This window comes from Lissotriton vulgaris, chromosome 1_1, assembly GCF_964263255.1.
Source record: "Lissotriton vulgaris chromosome 1_1, aLisVul1.2, whole genome shotgun sequence".
NCBI classification, from domain to species: Eukaryota; Metazoa; Chordata; class Amphibia; order Caudata; family Salamandridae; genus Lissotriton; species Lissotriton vulgaris.
This window is the reverse complement of record NC_141685.1, coordinates 716,370,075-716,389,230: the sequence shown is the minus strand read 5'-3', so window position 1 is coordinate 716,389,230 and position 19,156 is coordinate 716,370,075. Positions and strand designations below refer to the sequence as shown.

Below are 19,156 nucleotides of genomic sequence, written 5' to 3'. Positions count from 1 at the left end.
ATGCAGTGAGAAAGGGACTCATGTCTGAGTACACCCTGCCACACCTATAGTGTCCAAAAACGATTCAGAAAAGGGGGTGGTGATGAACAGAGTGTCTGAATTAAGCAGACCACTCTTACCAAGTCCAAAGATCAGGGCTTGATCCATCACCGTTATTTATCTCACTGCACCATCCCAGCTCAGAACCTGGCTATATGCAAATCAGACTGTCCCTGGCCCAGTGCATCATGGGAACAGGTCAGACTAAACTAACAAGCCAATTCTTCACCAGAAAGGAGACAAGCTACCGGGGACCGGTTTCTGGCATTTCAGCCGTCGTCGGCCCAGCTTGCTTGAATCTTGATGGTGCAGTGAGAAAGGGACTCATGTCTGAGTATACCCTGCCACACCTATAGTGGCCAAAAACGATTCAGAAAAGGGGGTGTTGATGAACAGAGTGTCTAAATTAAGCAGACCACTCTTACCCAGTCCAAAGATCAGGGCTTGATCCATAACCGTTATTTATCTCACTGCACCATCCCAGCTCAGAACCTGGCTATATGCAAATCAGTCTGTCCCTGGCCCAGTGCATCATGGGAACAGGGCAGACTAAACTACCAAGCCAATTCTTCACCAGAAAGGAGACAAGCTACCGGGGACCGGTTTCTGGCATTTCAGCCGTCGTCGGCCCGGCTTGCTTGAATCCTGATGGTGCAGTGAGAAAGGGACTCATGTCTGAGTATACCCTGCCACACCTATAGTGGCCAAAAACGATTCAGAAAAGGGGGTGGTGATGAACAGAGTGTCTGAATTAAGCAGGCCACTCTTACCCAGTCCAAAGTTCAGGGCTTGATCCATCACCGTTATTTATCTTACTGCACCATCCCAGCTCAGAACCTGGCTATATGCAAATTAGTCTGTCCCTGGCCCAGTGCATCATGGGAACAGGGCAGACTAAACTACCAAGCCAATTCTTCACCAGAAAGGAGACAAGCTACCGGGGACCGGTTTCTGGCATTTCAGCCGTCGTCGGCCCAGCTTGCTTGAATCCTGATGGTGCAGTGAGAAAGGGACTCATGTCTGAGTATACCCTGCCACACCTATAGTGGCCAAAAACGATTCAGAAAAGGGGGTGGTGATGAACAGAGTGTCTGAATTAAGCAGACCACTCTTACCCAGTCCAAAGATCAGGGCTTGATCCATCACCATTATTTATCTCACTGCACCATCCCAGCTCAGAACCTGGCTATATGCAAATCAGACTGTCCCTGGCCCAGTGCATCATGGGAACAGGTCAGACTAAACTAACAAGCCAATTCTTCACCAGAAAGGAGACAAGCTACCGGGGACCGGTTTCTGGCATTTCAGCCGTCGTCGGCCCGGCTTGCTTGAATCTTGATGGTGCAGTGAGAAAGGGACTCATGTCTGAGTATACCCTGCCACACCTATAGTGGCCAAAAACGATTCAGAAAAGGGGGTGTTGATGAACAGAGTGTCTAAATTAAGCAGACCACTCTTACCCAGTCCAAAGATCAGGGCTTGATCCATAACCGTTATTTATCTCACTGCACCATCCCAGCTCAGAACCTGGCTATATGCAAATCAGTCTGTCCTTGGCCCAGTGCATCATGGGAACAGGTCAGACTAAACTAACAAGCCAATTCTTCACCAGAAAGGAGACAAGCTACCGGGGACCGGTTTCTGGCATTTCAGCCGTCGTCGGCCTGGCTTGCTTGAATCCTGATGGTGCAGTGAGAAAAGGACTCATGTCTGAGTATACCCTGCCACACCTATAGTGGCCAAAATCGATTCAGAAAAGGGGGTGGTGATGAACAGAGTGACTGAATTAAGCAGACCACTCTTACCCAGTCAAAAGAACAGGGCTTGATCCATCACCGTTATTTATCTCACTGCACCATCCCAGCTCAGAACCTGGCTATATGCAAATCAGTCTGTCCCTGGCCCAGTGCATCATGGGAACAGGGCAGACTAAACTACCAAGCCAATTCTTCACCAGAAAGGAGACAAGCTACCGGGGACCCGTTTCTGGCATTTCAGCCGTCGTCGGCCCGGCTTGCTTGCTGATGGTGCAGTGAGAGAGGGACTCATGTCTGAGTATACCCTGCCACACCTATAGTGGCCAAAAACGATTCAGAAAAGGGGGTGGTGATGAACAGAGTGTCTGAATTAAGCAGGCCACTCTTACCCAGTCCAAAGATCAGGGCTTGATCCATCACCGTTATTTATCTTACTGCACCATCCCAGCTCAGAACCTGGCTATATGCAAATTAGTCTGTCCCTGGCCCAGTGCATCATGGGAACAGGGCAGACTAAACTACCAAGCCAATTCTTCACCAGAAAGGAGACAAGCTACCGGGGACCGGTTTCTGGCATTTCAGCCGTCGTCGGCCCGGCTTGCTTGAATCCTGATGGTGCAGTGAGAAAGGGACTCATGTCTGAGTATACTCTGCCACACCTATAGTGGCCAAAAACGATTCAGAAAAGGGGGTGGTGATGAACAGAGTGTCTGAATTAAGCAGACCACTCTTACCCAGTCCAAAGATCAGGGCTTGATCCATCACCGTTATTTATCTCACTGCACCATCCCAGCTCAGAACCTGGCTATATGCAAATCAGTCTGTCCCTGGCCCAGTGCATCATGGGAACAGGTCAGACTAAACTAACAAGCCAATTCTTCACCAGAAAGGAGACAAGCTACCGGGGACCGGTTTCTGGCATTTCAGCCGTCGTCGGCCCGGCTTGCTTGAATCTTGATGGTGCAGTGAGAAAGGGACTCATGTCTGAGTATACCCTGCCACACCTATAGTGGCCAAAAACGATTCAGAAAAGGGGGTGTTGATGAACAGAGTGTCTAAATTAAGCAGACCACTCTTACCCAGTCCAAAGATCAGGGCTTGATCCATAACCATTATTTATCTCACTGCACCATCCCAGCTCAGAACCTGGTTATATGCAAATCAGTCTGTCCCTGGCCCAGTGCATCATGGGAACAGGGCAGACTAAACTACCAAGCCAATTCTTCACCAGAAAGGAGACAAGCTACCGGGGACCGGTTTCTGGCATTTTAGCCGTCGTCGGCCCGGCTTGCTTGAATCCTGATGGTGCAGTGAGAAAGGGACTCATGTCTGAGTATACCCTGCCACACCTATAGTGGCCAAAAACGATTCAGAAAAGGGGGTGGTGATGAACAGAGTGTCTGAATTAAGCAGGCCACTCTTACCCAGTCCAAAGATCAGGGCTTGATCCATCACCGTTATTTATCTTACTGCACCATCCCAGCTCAGAACCTGGCTATATGCAAATTAGTCTGTCCCTGGCCCAGTGCATCATGGGAACAGGGCAGACTAAACTACCAAGCCAATTCTTCACCAGAAAGGAGACAAGCTACCGGGGACCGGTTTCTGGCATTTCAGCCGTCGTCGGCCCAGCTTGCTTGAATCCTGATGGTGCAGTGAGAAAGAGACTCATGTCTGAGTATACCCTGCCACACCTATAGTGGCCAAAAACGATTCAGAAAAGGGGGTGGTAATGAACAGATAGCTTGATTCCAGTGGCATGGAGAGCACGGGACTCACGTCTGAGCATACCCGTCCCACTCGGGGTGACAAATGCAAAAACAACAGGTGATGGACAGAATGCAGAACAATGTCATACATTCACCCCAGTACAGAGATCTGGGCCTAAATCCATTGTTATTTTGCTCACCATGCATGCCATTCCAGTTTGAACCCAGCCATATGCAAATCATTCTTGACCCTGTGCCCCAAGGGAACAGTCCAGCCCGAACTGCCAAGCCAGGTCCTCCCTGGACTGGAAAAAGCATCCAAGGACCGGTTTCGGGCTTTCAGCCCTCATCAGCATGGATAGCTTGATTTCAGTGGCATGGAGAGCAAGGGACTCACGTCTGAGCATACCCGTCCCACTCGGAGTGACAAATGCAAAAGCAACAGGTGATGTACAGAATGCAGAACAATGTCATACATTCCCCCCAGTACAGAAATCTGGGCCTAAATCCATTGTTTTTTTACTCACCATGCCATTCCAGTTTGAACCCAGCCATATGCAAATCAGTCTTGACCCTGTGCCCCATGGGAACAGTCCAGCCCGAACTGCCAAGCCAGGTCCTCCCTGGACTGGAAACAAGCATCCAAGGACCGGTTTTGGGCTTTCAGCCCTCATCAGTCTGGATAGCTTGATTCCAGTGGCATGGAGAGCATGGGACTCACGTCTGAGCATACCCGTTCCACTCGTGGTGACAAATGCAAAAGAACTGTGATGGATTAAACCCAGATCAGTTGACTGGGGGTGAGTGTTTGTATTGTCAACGCTCCGTCCATCACCCCCTTTGGTTTTTCTTTGTTCGCCCTAAGTTGGCAGGGTATGCTCAGACGTGAGTCCCTTGCTCACTTTGCCACTGGATTCAAGCAACCCCGGCTGAAGACGGCTGGAATGCCAGAAACCGGTCCTGGGAAGCTTTATTCCGTTCCAGGGAAGACTAGCTCGGCAGTTCGGGCTGGACTGTTCCCATGAGGCACAGGGTCAGACTGATTTGCATATGGCCAAGTCTGAACTGGGGTGGCGGAGTGAGCTAAAGAACGGTGATGGATTAAACCCAGATCAGTTGACTGGGGGTGAGTGTTTGTATTGTCAACGCTCCGTCCATCACCCCCTTTGGTTTTCCATACTACTGTGCTAGCCAGCCCCAGTGGCTCTCCTACAGGACTGTGGGCCGAAACCTCCATGAGATTGGGTTTACGCCCGAGAAGTTTGGTTGTGAAGAATTGCATTCTCTCCTACTGCCTAGGGCGAGGGTCCCCCGGATTGCCCCTTCCTACTGCGATGTGCCTTATCTTGCTGGAAGACGGTCATTTCTTATACGTCGGTGACTCCGCCTTACGCGGCGAATATTCCGCTGCTGGGCACACCCACCACACAAGGCAGGCTCACTCGACCTAGACTCCAGGAGTGGATGGATTGTGGGATAGAGACGGTTGGCTCTTTCTTTGGGTATGAGACGCTCTTGGACCATTATACCTTCCTGCAGATTACCAATGCTCCTCCTCGCTTATACTTACTGCATGCCGCGGTTACACATATTATCCGAACCACATGGGCACCACACCGAACTAAACCCACACAACACAAATTAGTGCACCTACTGTATTATATGGGACCGGGAGGGCACTTGGTCCGTTGGCTATATACTGGGATACGGACACATGCTGCGATCCCGCTGGAGGCATTGAGAGTTAGATGTGCTGACGATCCGAATGCGGACATTCCTGATAGAGCATGGCAGACTATACTGGAATATCCAAAAAAGGTGTCCCGTAACGTCCGGTTTAAATTTATCCAAACGATGATACTTCACAGGGCATACCTTACCCCTAAGAGAATACATCTTATGTTCCCGGACTCCCCCCGTTGTTGCACTCGCTGCGGAGGCGACGAAGCAGACTTTATTCATATGTTATGGTTTTGCCCACGCTTACGCGTTTATTGGAGTGAAATTTGCTGGGTTATTCATACCCTAACACAATTACCGGCCCCTACGGAGGCCTTATCCTGTCTATTAGGACTACGACGCCGATCAGGGAAGCAGAAAGTCGGCTTAAAGTTTACAGATTTGTCCTATATCTTAGCAATTAGGGCTATCACCATGAAGTGGAAGTTCCCTAGACCCCCATTAATATTGGTGTGGCGGGCTGACTTGTTGCAGTGGGGGAGGGCGGAAGGGGCGACCCTTCGTAGAGAAGAAGAGAGGGGGCTGCGTAAACACCCAATTGCCCTAGATTGGGAGGCCTTATTGATTGCCCTAGAGGCGATGGATTTTCCCTTGGACACAATGGTGTGAACCCACAGCAACACAGGGGTTTCCTTTACATATCGGGCTTCCTGACTTGACAAATGTGTAATGTACGCAACTTCCCCTGTTAATGTTACATATTCAGTAATTTATGTGATGTCGTACAAACCTGCGGAGAGCTGAGGCAGGAGCTGAAAGGGCCGGGAGAGAGTGGGGGGGTGGAAGGGTTTGGTTGCTGTTGAGTTACATGATTAGCTTTGTTTATTAGTAAAAGGACACAAATATACATTATTGGAACTTAAACTGCAGGATACAGCAATACCTAGGTGGGTGGGCAGCTATGATATACAATATACATAGACCATAGTTGTGTAGCAATATGGAGGTATGATGGTTATAGTTGCTGCATCTGACCAACATGTATCTGAGGAAGAAAAATGAAAAGACTGATGATGATTATTATTGCACTGTACCATATCCTCACTTCTGCTGCGGTGGACAATAAAATGTGTTTAAAAAAAATCATAGGCCATTAGTAGACATGCATGCACTAAAAAGAAGTAACAAGAATGGCATCTAGGGTGCACACAACTAACTAATTACCTCAAGCCACTTCATCAAATTTAGGAGATGAATTCAAGAGTGCATTAAACATGGTCAGCAGAAGGATTGTTTAAAAATCCTCTCTCATTCTGTCTTTGGCTCCTTGGCTGAGGTGAGCAACTGTAATTTTCTGTAAAGCCTAATAGTGAAGGAGTCTTAATTTCCTTGTTAATATCCATTGTTTGTAATATAAAAATCCAAAAGCAAATACATTTCAATATTGCAGAATGTCCCCTTCCAAAGCTTTATGCAGCAGAAATGTAAAAGCTGGTTTTTGAACTATAGGAACGAAGCTATATTTTTAGAGTGGACGTTTTAGCACCAGTCAACGGAAAACTCTATTCCATAATGGCCGTTATTTATTCTTTTTTAGTTCAAAAGAAAGTTTATTGGAGATAAATATGTTAGCAATACAAATAAAATGAAAACATCAAATAATTGAAAAGTTACATATAATGTATCAATTGTGTAACCATTAAAACAAGTGTGGTTCATAGTAAAAAATATATTATACTAGAATAGATAAATATCAATATACAAACAAAATTGCATCATGTGAGAAATATGCAAGTCTAGAAGAGAGAATATAATACAAGATAAAATAGAGCATGCAATAATAATTTAGAACAGTGTCATGTGGGTTTAGCAACTTCTTGTTGTGATGGAGACAGACGTAGAGAGCGACTTGCGCTTGTGTCAATAAAGAGTGTGACAGGCCGTTCTTTATTCTTAATACTGAGAACTCTAACTGCGTGTAGCTAGTGACTTAGAAAGCACTACAGTTGCACATAGACCCCGACACATTTAAGAAGTGCTACAATAGCACACATAACCAAACACATAAAAAAGGGACCAATGTGGCACGTGCAAGAATAAGGAAAACAGGTAGGCCCAAATTAATATGAAACTGACAATCCAACATCAATAATAAAGTGGAAGAGTGAATAAAATCGTGACACAATTCAAGAAAGATCAGTCAGTGATAGATAATACTCGTCAGGTATAATTTGTTTAAGATTTCCTATGAGTTTTGTAGTGTTTATGTTTTCACACCACAAATATTTTTTTTAAGACCCACATGAAACAATGTAGAATATATTTAAATACATATGTTTTAGATCACATATGTTAAGAATGCAGAATGTGTTGCTTTTATCTTTATAAGATAGGTTCATCACTCAACAGACAGTCCCTGCCACATGCTTAAAACAAGGTAACATACATTCAATTGAACCACTTCCTAGGAAGTGGAATGATACACCATAAAGCAAATGATATGTATACTCCCCTGAGTTGTTCCAAACGTGATTAACAAAATCTCAAATCTGTGGCTAATAGGGCTGACTGAAACAAGCCAGTGGCTGAAAGATCAGGCCCACTGCCCACTCTCAGCATGTTGGAGGCAATAAGCCTTGCACGCAGCTTTGCTTCCAAGACATACCTAAAAGAAGTATTTTGATGCATTTCTTTTCACTTTCTCAGTGACATCCAGCCGAATCTGTTCCAGCCGCTGTCACTAACCTGTGCATCAATGCGCTTGGGGGTGCTTCATGTGCCCCTGGGGCCACGTTCCAGTGACCAAAGTGGGATGGAGGCCCTGCTTCGGGCCCCCAAAATCTTCTTCCATCTGCCTTTTCATGGCGGTAAGACTGCCATGAAAAGGCAGTCAGAAAGAGACATCCTAATCCCTATGGCAGTACCTGCGCAGGCACAGTCTCCATTGTAGGGATAGTAGTCCGACCACTGCCCTGACGGGATCCCAGATCATGTAAGAGGTGGCAGTCTTTCACCCCGCCCTACAACCACCAGTATTGTAATCCGGCAGTCAGATTGTTGCCCTGGATGTTGGTTGGACCGCTACCGATGGCTTGTTGATAGCAGTCCACCCGACATCGTAATGATGGCCTATATTCCTTGTACACCCTTCTTCCAACACTTTAGAGTGTTGTGCCTTTCTTGCACTATTAATCACAAGCTGCTATTACATCACCACCAACATGACAACAAGGATCTATGAGGTTACATGCTGCTATACCGACGGGTGACTTTCCAGGCCATGGGCACCTGTCAGCCAAAATAGACTAATGATGGCACATCAGAGACACAGAGCTGGAATGGTGCCCACCGATACATGCACTCCAGATCATGGCCGGTGGTTGCCGACTTATCACATGGTTTGTCTATTCCCTGGCATAGAACATGCATGATCAATTGTCTGTGACTCGTAGAGGCTGGAGGGGTGGCATAGGCAGGGCGCTAACGCAGAAAGAATGGGAGAAGGAGCTTATATACCCAAGGAAACTCTCCACCAGATGTTTGGGTCCCTCGCCGATTGTCCTCGGTGCCATTGGGTGGGAGCGGACATGGCACATATGTTCTGGAGCTGCCAGAAGGCTGTAGCATTATGGGGGGGAGTTTAAAATGAATTAGCAGAGGTGACTGGCCACACAAATGTGTGCATGATAGTGCGTTCAATATTGGGGCTCTTTAAGAGCTCAAAAACTGTAAAAGTCAGGAATCGTTTCATTGACTCGGAACTGCTTATGGTCCATAGGCTTATTGCCATGCACTGGAAAGCACAGACATTACCAGATGTTGCCCACTGGTGTGATGGTCACTAAAGTGGGAACGACAGAAGCAGTGGTATTAAGGTGAGAGGCTGTGAATTTCATAAGAGCCCCATTGAAGCAGATTAGGAGATGATGTTACAAACGTATAAAGATGAGCTGAATGGCTGAGCCCCTGCTTAGACTCACACCTGGTGTCGGCCTCTGGGTGCCCAGAATGATATTACCCTTCCCTCATTTTCACTCCCCCTCCCTCTCTCTATTCCCTCTCATCATCACCCATCTCAGACCCAGTCCAATCCCTCCCCTGAGACTATCTTGCACCCCCCATATATCCCTATGCACATGCCGATAATCGTTATGTATATCCTAATACTGAATTGTAATACTCTGTCGCATTGTACGCTTTAACGTTATAGAGGGAAATCGAAATGTTAGGAGTAGATGGAAAATGTGCCATTCAGAGAAGCTAAAAATGTGATGGTACCACTGCATGACCTGCTGTTATCTACTGATAAATGTGCAGAAAAAGAAGGATCAGTGACTCTTGTCAGTAATATTGCATTGTAGCGCAAGTATACGGTGTATAAGGTATAGGAAGAGTAAATTGCCTCTGTAATTGACATAAGATTACCGATGTGATATATATATATGTATATGACGTGATGTTGAAACACAATAAAATTGGTCCCAAAAAAAAAGCATGCTGCTACTCTTCTCAAAAAATTCCAAATAGCAATATTCTTTCGAGAAGCTCGCATGATACATACAGATTGGAAACACAACTCCCTGGGAATCCAATGGTCTTCAATATTGACATGTATTTTATTACTGCAGCTATACTTTATTGTCTCCTCCATGTTTGTGTTATGGTATTAGAATGATATTTGTGACCTGTGAAGATTCATTGAAATTAAAATGTTCTTTCTGTTGTAGGCACCGTGGCCATTGATTTACAAGATACAGGATGTAGCTCTACAAGCAGACCAACCTTGGCCCCTCCTGTGAAGGGATGTAAGGAAGGCAGAAGACCAAGCATTGCACCTGTTTTGGAGCTGGCAGATAGTTCAACAATTCCTACCTGTGATCTTTTAAGTGACCAGTCTGAAGATGAAGCAAATCCTTCTGATGATGAATGTTTTGCAGCCGATGAGTAGGTACAATTTATAGTAAAAGCAATAGTCCCTGCATACCTTCTTAAGCAGAAAAATAGCATGTTGAAGTTGGTTTCAAATATATTTGCTTGTAATGCTATTCAGCTGTGAGAACTCAGAATTGCCTTTTCCGGTTTACATAACTTATCGCACAATATAATGTTTCAAGCAGTTTGGTGTTTTCCAAAAACTAAAATGATAGACTTTTCATCCTTGGTGTAGTATTCCCGCAAACCTATTTGCCTTCACGCCTCCTGCTTTCTGAATAAGATTTTGTTGAGATTAGGACTGCTAGCTAGCGCTAAATTGCTTTTGATCTCTCCCCAAACATGGCAAAATTGTTCCTACACGAGATTGGCACATTTAATTTACTTCTAAGACTCTGATATAGGGTACTAAATATACCCAGGGCCTGTAAATTAAATGTTACTAGTGGGCCTGCCTCCCGCATTGTGCCACTCACTGAAACAGCACTTCAAAACATGTCTCAGGGTTTGCATTTGCAGCCTGCCGTGCAGTTTTAAACTGGCATTTTGACCTGGTTACTTATAACTCACACCCAATGTAGGCCCTACCAGCTCCTAGGTCAAGGTACATACCACTTAAAAAGTAGAACATGTGTACTTTTACATGTCCTGGTAGTAAACAACTTCTAAAGTCATTTTAAACTTCCATAAGGTCACTCTATCCCATTGGCTCACACTTGGTTATTGTATTACATTTAATAAGTGCTAATTCTGGATAGGGAGCAGAAAGAACTATGCTATTTGGACTCAAATTAATTGTAATCTAAAATCCTCTTTGCTGGTAAATTCGGATTTTAAGTCACAATTCTGAAAAGCACACTTTTACAAATCAGCAGTTTTTTTCCTATCTATTTGTGCCTTCTGTCAGTGTTCTGGGTCACATGGTTGTGAATGGCTCTGTGTAATATGTTTATGTATTTCTCCCAGACAGTGACACAAAGGGGACTAGGTATGGGCAGGATGGGCCATCCTGCCACAATGGCTGGGGCAGAGCTGTGCCCTGCCCCATTTGCACTTTAAAGGAATCTGACTCCAGTGAGTTTGTCACCCCAGACAATTTGCAGCTTTGATGAGGAACGGGAAGAACTTTCCAGAATCAGATGTGGGGGTGGGAGAGGGTGTCCCATCTGCCATCAAGTATAACTATTGAATCCTCAAAGAACTCTTCAGTACACTCCTGGTTCTGTGGAAGAATCCAGAAGGACTGTCCTGCTGCCAGAAGGACTGGCTTGATGTTTGAAGGACTGCCTCAATACTTGAAGTAGAACTGGACCAGCTCCTTTAAACCAGGATCACAAGAGTGGCACCAAAGGCTAGTTGGCTGACTTCCTGTGTGAACTACAGGGAATAAACAAGTGCCTGAGGCCTTGAAGCCTGTTTGCTGGCCTCTGCTAGAGTGAGTCCTAACTCCCAAATGGTACCACACCAGGTCCTGGACGACTGGAAGTTGTGTTGGTTGTGCTGCTTCTGCTTAACCCTAAAAGCTGAGACTCAGACATTTTTCCAAGAAAAACTCCCCGGAGAACCAATGCCAAGACCTACCTATCAGCCAATCCACCCAAGGTGCAATGCCAGTAACTCTAATTTCGCTGTAGCCTCTTGGAGATGGTATTTGGTCTCATGAAACCCTCTGAGCTAAAGCTTGCCACTTCTTCCGGCTGGAGAATTCTGACTTCGATAAAAATCCTCAGAGTCAGAAGGTAAAAATCTTCACCACAACTTTGCACATTCAGTGGGTCCCCGACGATGATGACTGCTCCTCTAACACTGCCTGCTGTCTTCCCTAGCTGAAGACTCTACCTTCTTCATGTCTTTTTCAGAAATTCCAAAGATATGCTGAGATGGGGCACAATCCAACCCTTGAATCCAACTTGCACTCCATTGTGGTCCCCCTTGCCATTTATTTTGACCCGGTTTCGTGCAACCATATACCTGGGGTTGGCGCTTTGGTCTTTAGGCGCTAGATTTCACAAATAAATTTTAACATTCATAACTCCAGTTCTACTGAATAAATATAATTTGGTTTGGTGTCAATTTATTTATTAAAATGTACTCTCATTTTCTGAGTTGTTTGAGATTTTTGCATGTTATGTTTTCACTTTATTACTGTTTGTGTACTGCAAACTATTTTAAACAATGCCTCTAAATTAAGCTTGATTGCTTTTGTGCCAAGCTACCAGAGGTTTACACACAGATAGTTTAGTTACTTTTGTTGTCCACCCTGACAAAGATTGTGGTTGTTGCCTAAGTGGGGCTCCATTTCCCTAAAATAATAACCCAATATCTTACATCCCAAAAATATATTTTCTATTTCATATGCATGCAAATTAAAGTGCCTTAGGTAGAATGAAAAATTGCCCATATATATAGCTAAATTATTGATTAGTAATTAATTAACCAAGTGACCTGAGTGTCCTGGGAATATATAACTCTCCTGTCCTCCCTTGTCTGTGATATGTCACAAAAGCAGTTAAGGACTAAATTGTATGATTTTAAATAATACAAATATGGGTTTCTTATAAACTTATTGACAAAGTGCAACATTCAGTCAGACAGAATGCTTTTTTGGCCTTACAGCCATAGAAATAATAAATAAATTACATTGATAAAACAGTGATAAAACATACATATTAATGTTGTTAAAAGCACCACATATAAAATAGTTGATATGCTAAAACATGATTCAATCACATAATTATAAAACGGTAAAACAAAATGTAAATTTAATGTAAGTCAAGCATAAGGTGATTTAAAGTTCATGAAGAATTAACATTTATCACCGCTTTCCTGAGTCTAAGAGCTTGACGCACATAGCTGATCATGGTAAGACAGCAATGTTTAGAATTTAAAGGCTGAAGGAACTATAAAGAATCTACATAGGATCTACAAAAGGTCATAAATAGTGCATTCTTGGGAGCACATAAATACTGTAAAATAACATTAAAATGGTTCAGGTTTACGTAGAGATGTTGTCACAAGGCTAAGGAGGTAGAGATTGGAACAAAATGCCCTAGTGAAGGTAAGCTACCATAAAGTGTTGAGTCTAAAACGAGGTAAATAAAATCAGTGTTAGCTATTTGAGGCCCATGTTAAATATAGTTAAGTCCCTTCCATGAGCTTCACATTTAAATAGCATAGGACTGGAGGAGCTTCGCGGGCAACCAAGATGGCCGCGTGAGCTCAGAGCTCCGAAGAACCTCCGATCCTCCGAATTAATCCTGTTGTTTATCCTGTCCCACGGAAGTGGGAACATGCTGTTGAACTGCTGCTGATGCGGGATTCATTGTCCGATTGAAGATCCGAGTTCCCTAGGTGGAGTTACACCGTGTTGAAGATTGGGGACGACGACGCCATCAGAGCCGGATTTACATGGGCGACTGCAGCGCTGCTATACAGTGGTGGTCCTAGGAGTGAACGGCTGCCTCACCTCAAGGAATCAACCAGGCTACTCTGTGGACTGAAGTGCTGTTCGAGCGGTGGGGGTGGATGCTATCGCCTACCGACTTGGGGCCCCGATGAAGACCAGGGAGTCTACCCGGTTGAATGACCGTCTTGCCCAACATGGCTGGCAGAGGCGACCCAGGTAAAGGGAAACCCTGGGTCAGCAGAAAAACGTCTTTGTCTCAGTCCACTATCCCCGATCGCTACGCCCTCCCTAAGGGATCGCCCGGAGCCACTGTGCGGACTAAGGACATGCAGCGGGAGGTGTCACCGGATGACTCGGCTCCAACTCTCCGGGACGTAATGGGCGCCATTGCGGGCATCAAGGCGGAGATGCATAAGCAGCATGAGGTGCTATCGCACAAGGTCGATACGTTAGCCATCGAGATCAATTTGATCAGAGCCGATCTCGGCAAGACTAATGACCGAGTCAAGTCACTCGACATAAATCGTCGAGTCTGACCTCGGACGTAACGGACCTACAGTCAGAGATCCGAGACCTAAAAGCTGCGAACACGATGTTTGCCCGCAGGCTTGATGATTTTGAAGGACGGGCCAGGCGCCAGAACGTCTGCATCGTTGGTGTTCCGGAGGGGGCCGAGGAGGATGCCACCGATCTCTTTGTTGAGAACTTGGTCCAGAACCATCTAGCCTCCGGCGGCCTCAGCAAGTTCTTCTCGGTGGAGCGGGCCCATAGACTGCCTGGAGGCCGCCCGAAGCTGGGGGCCCCTCCGCGCCCTATCATTGCCAGGGTGATCAACTTTAGGGACAGGGACGCTATCCTGCAGGCCTCGAGGAGAGGTGGGCCGCTAAAGTTCCAGAATGCTGACATTAATTTTTTCCCGGACTTCACCCAAGCGGTGCAGAAGCGAAGGCAAAGTTTCACGGGCGTGAAACGTAGTCTGAGAGAGCTGGGGATGAAGTACTCTATGCTGTTCCCGGCGAAATTGTGCATCGAAAATGATGGCCGGGCATTGTTCTTTGACATGCCAGAAGCGGCTGGGGACTGGCTGGACACTCTGCCCCAGCGCCGGAGCGCGCCCGAGGAACAGTCGGAGGGGGCCTCGGGTGGCCCCGATCTTCAGGAGTGAAAGGACCCTTTCGGCCATTTTCGGATGATGAGTCTGCTCAGGCAGTCAGTCGCAAATTACTGTACTTTGCTGCTATTCTTTCTCAGTGAACGGGGGATACGGGGGGGATAGGCTGCCTCCTTTCTCCTCTAGGGGCTTTTCGTAGAGTAGTTTTTGGGGCGACAGGCACACTGCTAGTTGGGGGGGCTCTTTAGTCTAATGCAGGGGTGCAGGGGTGCAGGGTGGGGGGTGGTTGGGTTGATTGTTTCTTGTGTGTTTTCTTTCTCTTTTCTTTACCTATTTCATGGCAAGGTGACTATTCTGTTGTTGACTGTGCTGTAGCGGCTGTTCCCGGCAGGGGTGGCATGGGCCTTTACATTGACGATTGGGGGTAAGAAGTTACAAGTTCTGAGTTGGAATGTTAACGGGCTGGGTGATCGCATTAAGCGCGGGGTGGTGTTGCAAATGTTTAAAAGATGCATGACTGATGTCATCCTGTTGCAAAAAACGCATCTCATTGGGAATACGTGCCACGCACTCAACAGAAAAGGCTTCAAAATGGTGGCACACTCGGGGTTCTCCTCGGGGTCCCGTGGGGCGGGGATCATGGTGCGCATGTCTCTCCCGTTTGAGGTGGAATCTAGTGTGATTGATGAGAGGGGACGCTACGTCGCCGTCATGGGTAGGTGGGAGGGGCGTACCCTGGTCTTGGTTTCGGTTTACGTCCCCCCTGGTTTGCAAACGACTACTTTCCAAGATCTTGGGGGCGCCATTTTGGGCCTGCCCGAAGGTCTGCTCATAGTTGGTGGGGACTTTAATGCAGTTGGGTCTGGGACCCTGGACCGTCATCCATCCAGAGATCTTCGAAATGCGCAGTCCTGGCTTCCTGATTTCCTGGACACTATGGGGCTTATTGATTGCTGGAGACTACTTCACCCCGCTCAGCGGCAATACTCCTTCCACTCGGGGGCGCACGGTAGCCTCTCCAGGATTGACTATGTTCTGGCACTGGCTGCCCACGCGTCGGCCGTCTCCGAGGCCCGTTTGATGGCCAGAGGCATCTCGGACCATTCCCCTTTTTGGGTGTCCTTTGATTTTGACATTGTAGTGGCCTCAAGAGTAGCGCCGGTTAATCTGTGGTACTTCCGTAACTCTACGACTCGTGACCTCCTGGCTAAGGCCATTGAGCTCTATTTTTCCGAAAACACGGGCTTGGTGACGTCGGCCTTGTCCTTATGGGAGGCCTTTAAAACTGTCCTGAGAGGAGAAGCCTTCTCCTTAATAGCCGAGGCGCGCAGACGCAGAGATGAGGAAGTGGTGCGGCTGGAATCAGAGATTGGGGATCTTGATTCTCAATTGGAGACTGGTCCAACGCCTGCTCTGCTACATGCTCTCTCACTCAAGCAGTCGGAGTACCGGGCTGCTGCTACTGACGCCGCCAAGGTAATGGGCAGAGAACAGCAAGGGAGTATCTACGATGTCGGGGACAAGGCAGGCAAGCTTATTGCGTGGCTTGATAAGAAGGAGATGGCTTCCCGGGTGGTTCCCGAGGTGTTGGGGGAGGACGGACTGGCTGTCACCGACCCCAGCGCTATAGTTACGGTCTTCGCCGATTACTTTGAGTCCGTATACACCTCGGCTTCTGATATGACTGAGGCGGACTCTGCCTCTCTCCTTGCAGGGATTGAACTTCCGTGTTTGTCGGATACTGAACGTGACGACATGGACAGAGGTATAACGGCGGACGAGGTGGCGCTTGCGATACGCTCTTTAAGGTCTGGCAAGGCTCCCGGTCCCAATGGCCTCCCGGTGGAGCTTTATAAAATAAAGGCTGACGCCATTGCTTTGCCCTTGCGGAACATGTACCTTGAGGCGCGTGAGGTGGGTGAACTCCCTTCGGACCAACGATTGGCCACCATTGTGGTCATCCACAAAGATGGTAAGCCCAGAGACCTTTGCCGGTCATATCGCCCAATCTCCTTGTTGAACGCCGAGCCTAAGATCCTGGCTAAATTGTTGGCCAATCGGTTGGTGGGTGCGATTTCCGATTTGGTCCACCCAGACCAATCGGGCTCCATTCCTCATCGCAACACTGCCCTTAATCTTAGGAGACTCCATGCGGTCATGGCACGGGTCAGTACGCTCCGGGAGCCGTCCGTCTTGGCATCTCTGGACGCGACGATGGCTTTTGATTCCCTTGAATGGAATTACCTGTGGGCAGTGCTGACGAAGTTTGGGTTTGGCCCTGAATTTATCAGATGGGTCAGACTTCTATACGCTAACCCATTGGCCAACGTCACGGTCAACGGCCGAGCGTCAGCATCTTTCGCCTTGCGAAGAGGTACTAGGCAGGGCTGCCCCGTGTCGCCTCTGCTATTTGCATTGGCGCTTGAGCCCCTTGCCGCTTGGTTACGGACCCACCCTGACATTAATGGGATGAAGTGGTCCTCAGGCTTTGAGGATCGCGTGTCTCTATACGCGGACGTCATTTTGCTCTACCTCGCCTCCCCTTGTAAATCCTTGATTGTGGCTTGTGATGTGCTGAATACCTTAGGTAGATACTCGGGCCTGGTTATTAACTGGTCCAAATCTCACCTTTATGTACTGAACGGTGAGACTCTGCATCTTCCCAGGGGCTGCGCTATACAGATCGCGAGGCAGGGGTTCAAATACCTGGGCATTTATATTTCAACTGATGCCCGGACACGATACTCAAATAACTTGCTTCCCCCTCTTGCACGCCTTCGGCGCGACGTGGAGGGGCGGCACTGTTTAAGATGATGTCTCTGCCCAAATTCTTGTACGCGCTCCAGAACACACAGGACCCTGTCCCCTCAGGGTATTTTAGGGAGGTTGAAGGTTTGCAGCGGACCCTCCTCTGGGAGGGTAGGCCACGTATAGCTATCACTAAATTGACGCTCCCGTGGTACGACGGCGGCATCGCTCTGCCGGATATCCAACGGTACTACTAGGCCTCCCAGTTGGCCGCCCTTAACCACGGTTTCTACGGACCGGCTGATAGTCCAGGGTACGCCATGGATCGGTGGCTCCTCGACGATGGGAAGTACTACAGAGCGCTATATTTGAGATCTCTGGATGGAGGAATGACAGGTCCCACTAAGACAGCTGTACACATTTGGAGGGCCATCACGAAGGCGCAGGGGTGGCAGGGGAGGCTTACGTTGGCTACTCCGCTTTTTGATTCAGATCTACTGGGCAAACTGTGGCACACAAAAGGGTTTGATCGGTGGGATCTTATTGGCATTTCTAAAGTGGATGATATGATGGCCAGGGGCGAGATAAAGTCTTTCGCCGCTCTACAAACGGAGTTTCAGTTGGGAGCGACAGAATTCTTTAGATATGCCCAACTGCAGCACGCTCTTATGGCGGTGTTGCCGGTGGGTGAGAAGGTCCCTGAATCATCCCCGTTGGAAGATAGGGTCCTGGATGGACATATGCCGGACAGTGCCATCTCACTGGTCTACAAAAAACTGATCAATGTCCGCACGGAGCTTCTGTTGAGTGTGAGGGACCAGTGGGTGTGTGATGGAGTCGAATTGGCCGATGAGGATTGGCAGTGTGCGGTATCTTCTCATGGGATTCTCAGTGGATGGTCTTTGTAAGAGCGGATGTGGAGAACTGGCCACATTTATGCACATCATTTGGGAGTGCCATGCCATAGCCTCTTACTGGAGGCGTGTCCATGCGGTGATGCGTGAGGTGACTGGTGTGGATTTGCCGGCGGAGGCCCGGCGTTGTCTGCTGAATGTGTGGGGCCCCACGGATTACAATAACGCTCAAACCCAATGGGTCACCCTGGGGAACATGGTGGCGAAACGTGACATCGCCCAGAAGTGGGGGGCCTCGTCGCCCTCCTCTGTGGAACTGTGGAAGACCAATATGGATTGGTGTATGGTTCGCGAGAAGACGGTGTATGTGGCCAGGGGTAAGCCCAAGAGGTGGAGTACGGTCTGGGGAGCCTGGAATGAATATAGGGGTGATATCTGTTTACCTCCCGACACTGCCCCATTGGATGTACGACTCTCCCCCTAGCCCTTATTTCCAACTTAATCATTACTTAGTTGCTATCCTGGTTCTTCTCCCCCCGTTGTTGTCCAATTTGTATTGCTTAGTTGCACCTTGTGGGCGCACGGCCCTGCCATCCCCTGACTTGGGTATTGTCACATTTACGTATTTTCCTTGCCTATTCACACCGGTTTTGGTGTTTCTTTAGTTTGTTATCTTATAGGTTCGATGTTACTATATCATAAAATTAAACCTGATACGATTTACAACATGTACTGTGTACACTACATATCCTTTTTCCAAGAATGCTGCCTAGCCTCCGGGATGTAAGGCTAAATAGCTGTGTGCCTTGATTTTTTCAAATAAAGGTTTTCAAAAAAAATAAAAAATTGCATAGGACTGAACTTATCCATTGATTTTTTGAAAAAATATAATATAACTTGGTTTCTATGTTGGAATGGAA

The 19,156-nt window shown here is 47.3% G+C and overlaps 1 protein-coding gene across 1 annotated transcript in view; it reads left to right on the top strand.

The window, feature by feature from the left end:
- LOC147747702 (potassium channel subfamily T member 2) overlaps positions 1-19,156 on the top strand; it is a 1,549,272-nt gene that overhangs the window by 1,305,602 nt on the left and 224,514 nt on the right. The window contains exon 18 of the mRNA XM_086926024.1: positions 9,913-10,129. Coding sequence (XP_086782150.1) covers positions 9,913-10,129 — 217 coding nt within the window. The remainder of the gene's footprint in view (positions 1-9,912; positions 10,130-19,156) is intronic.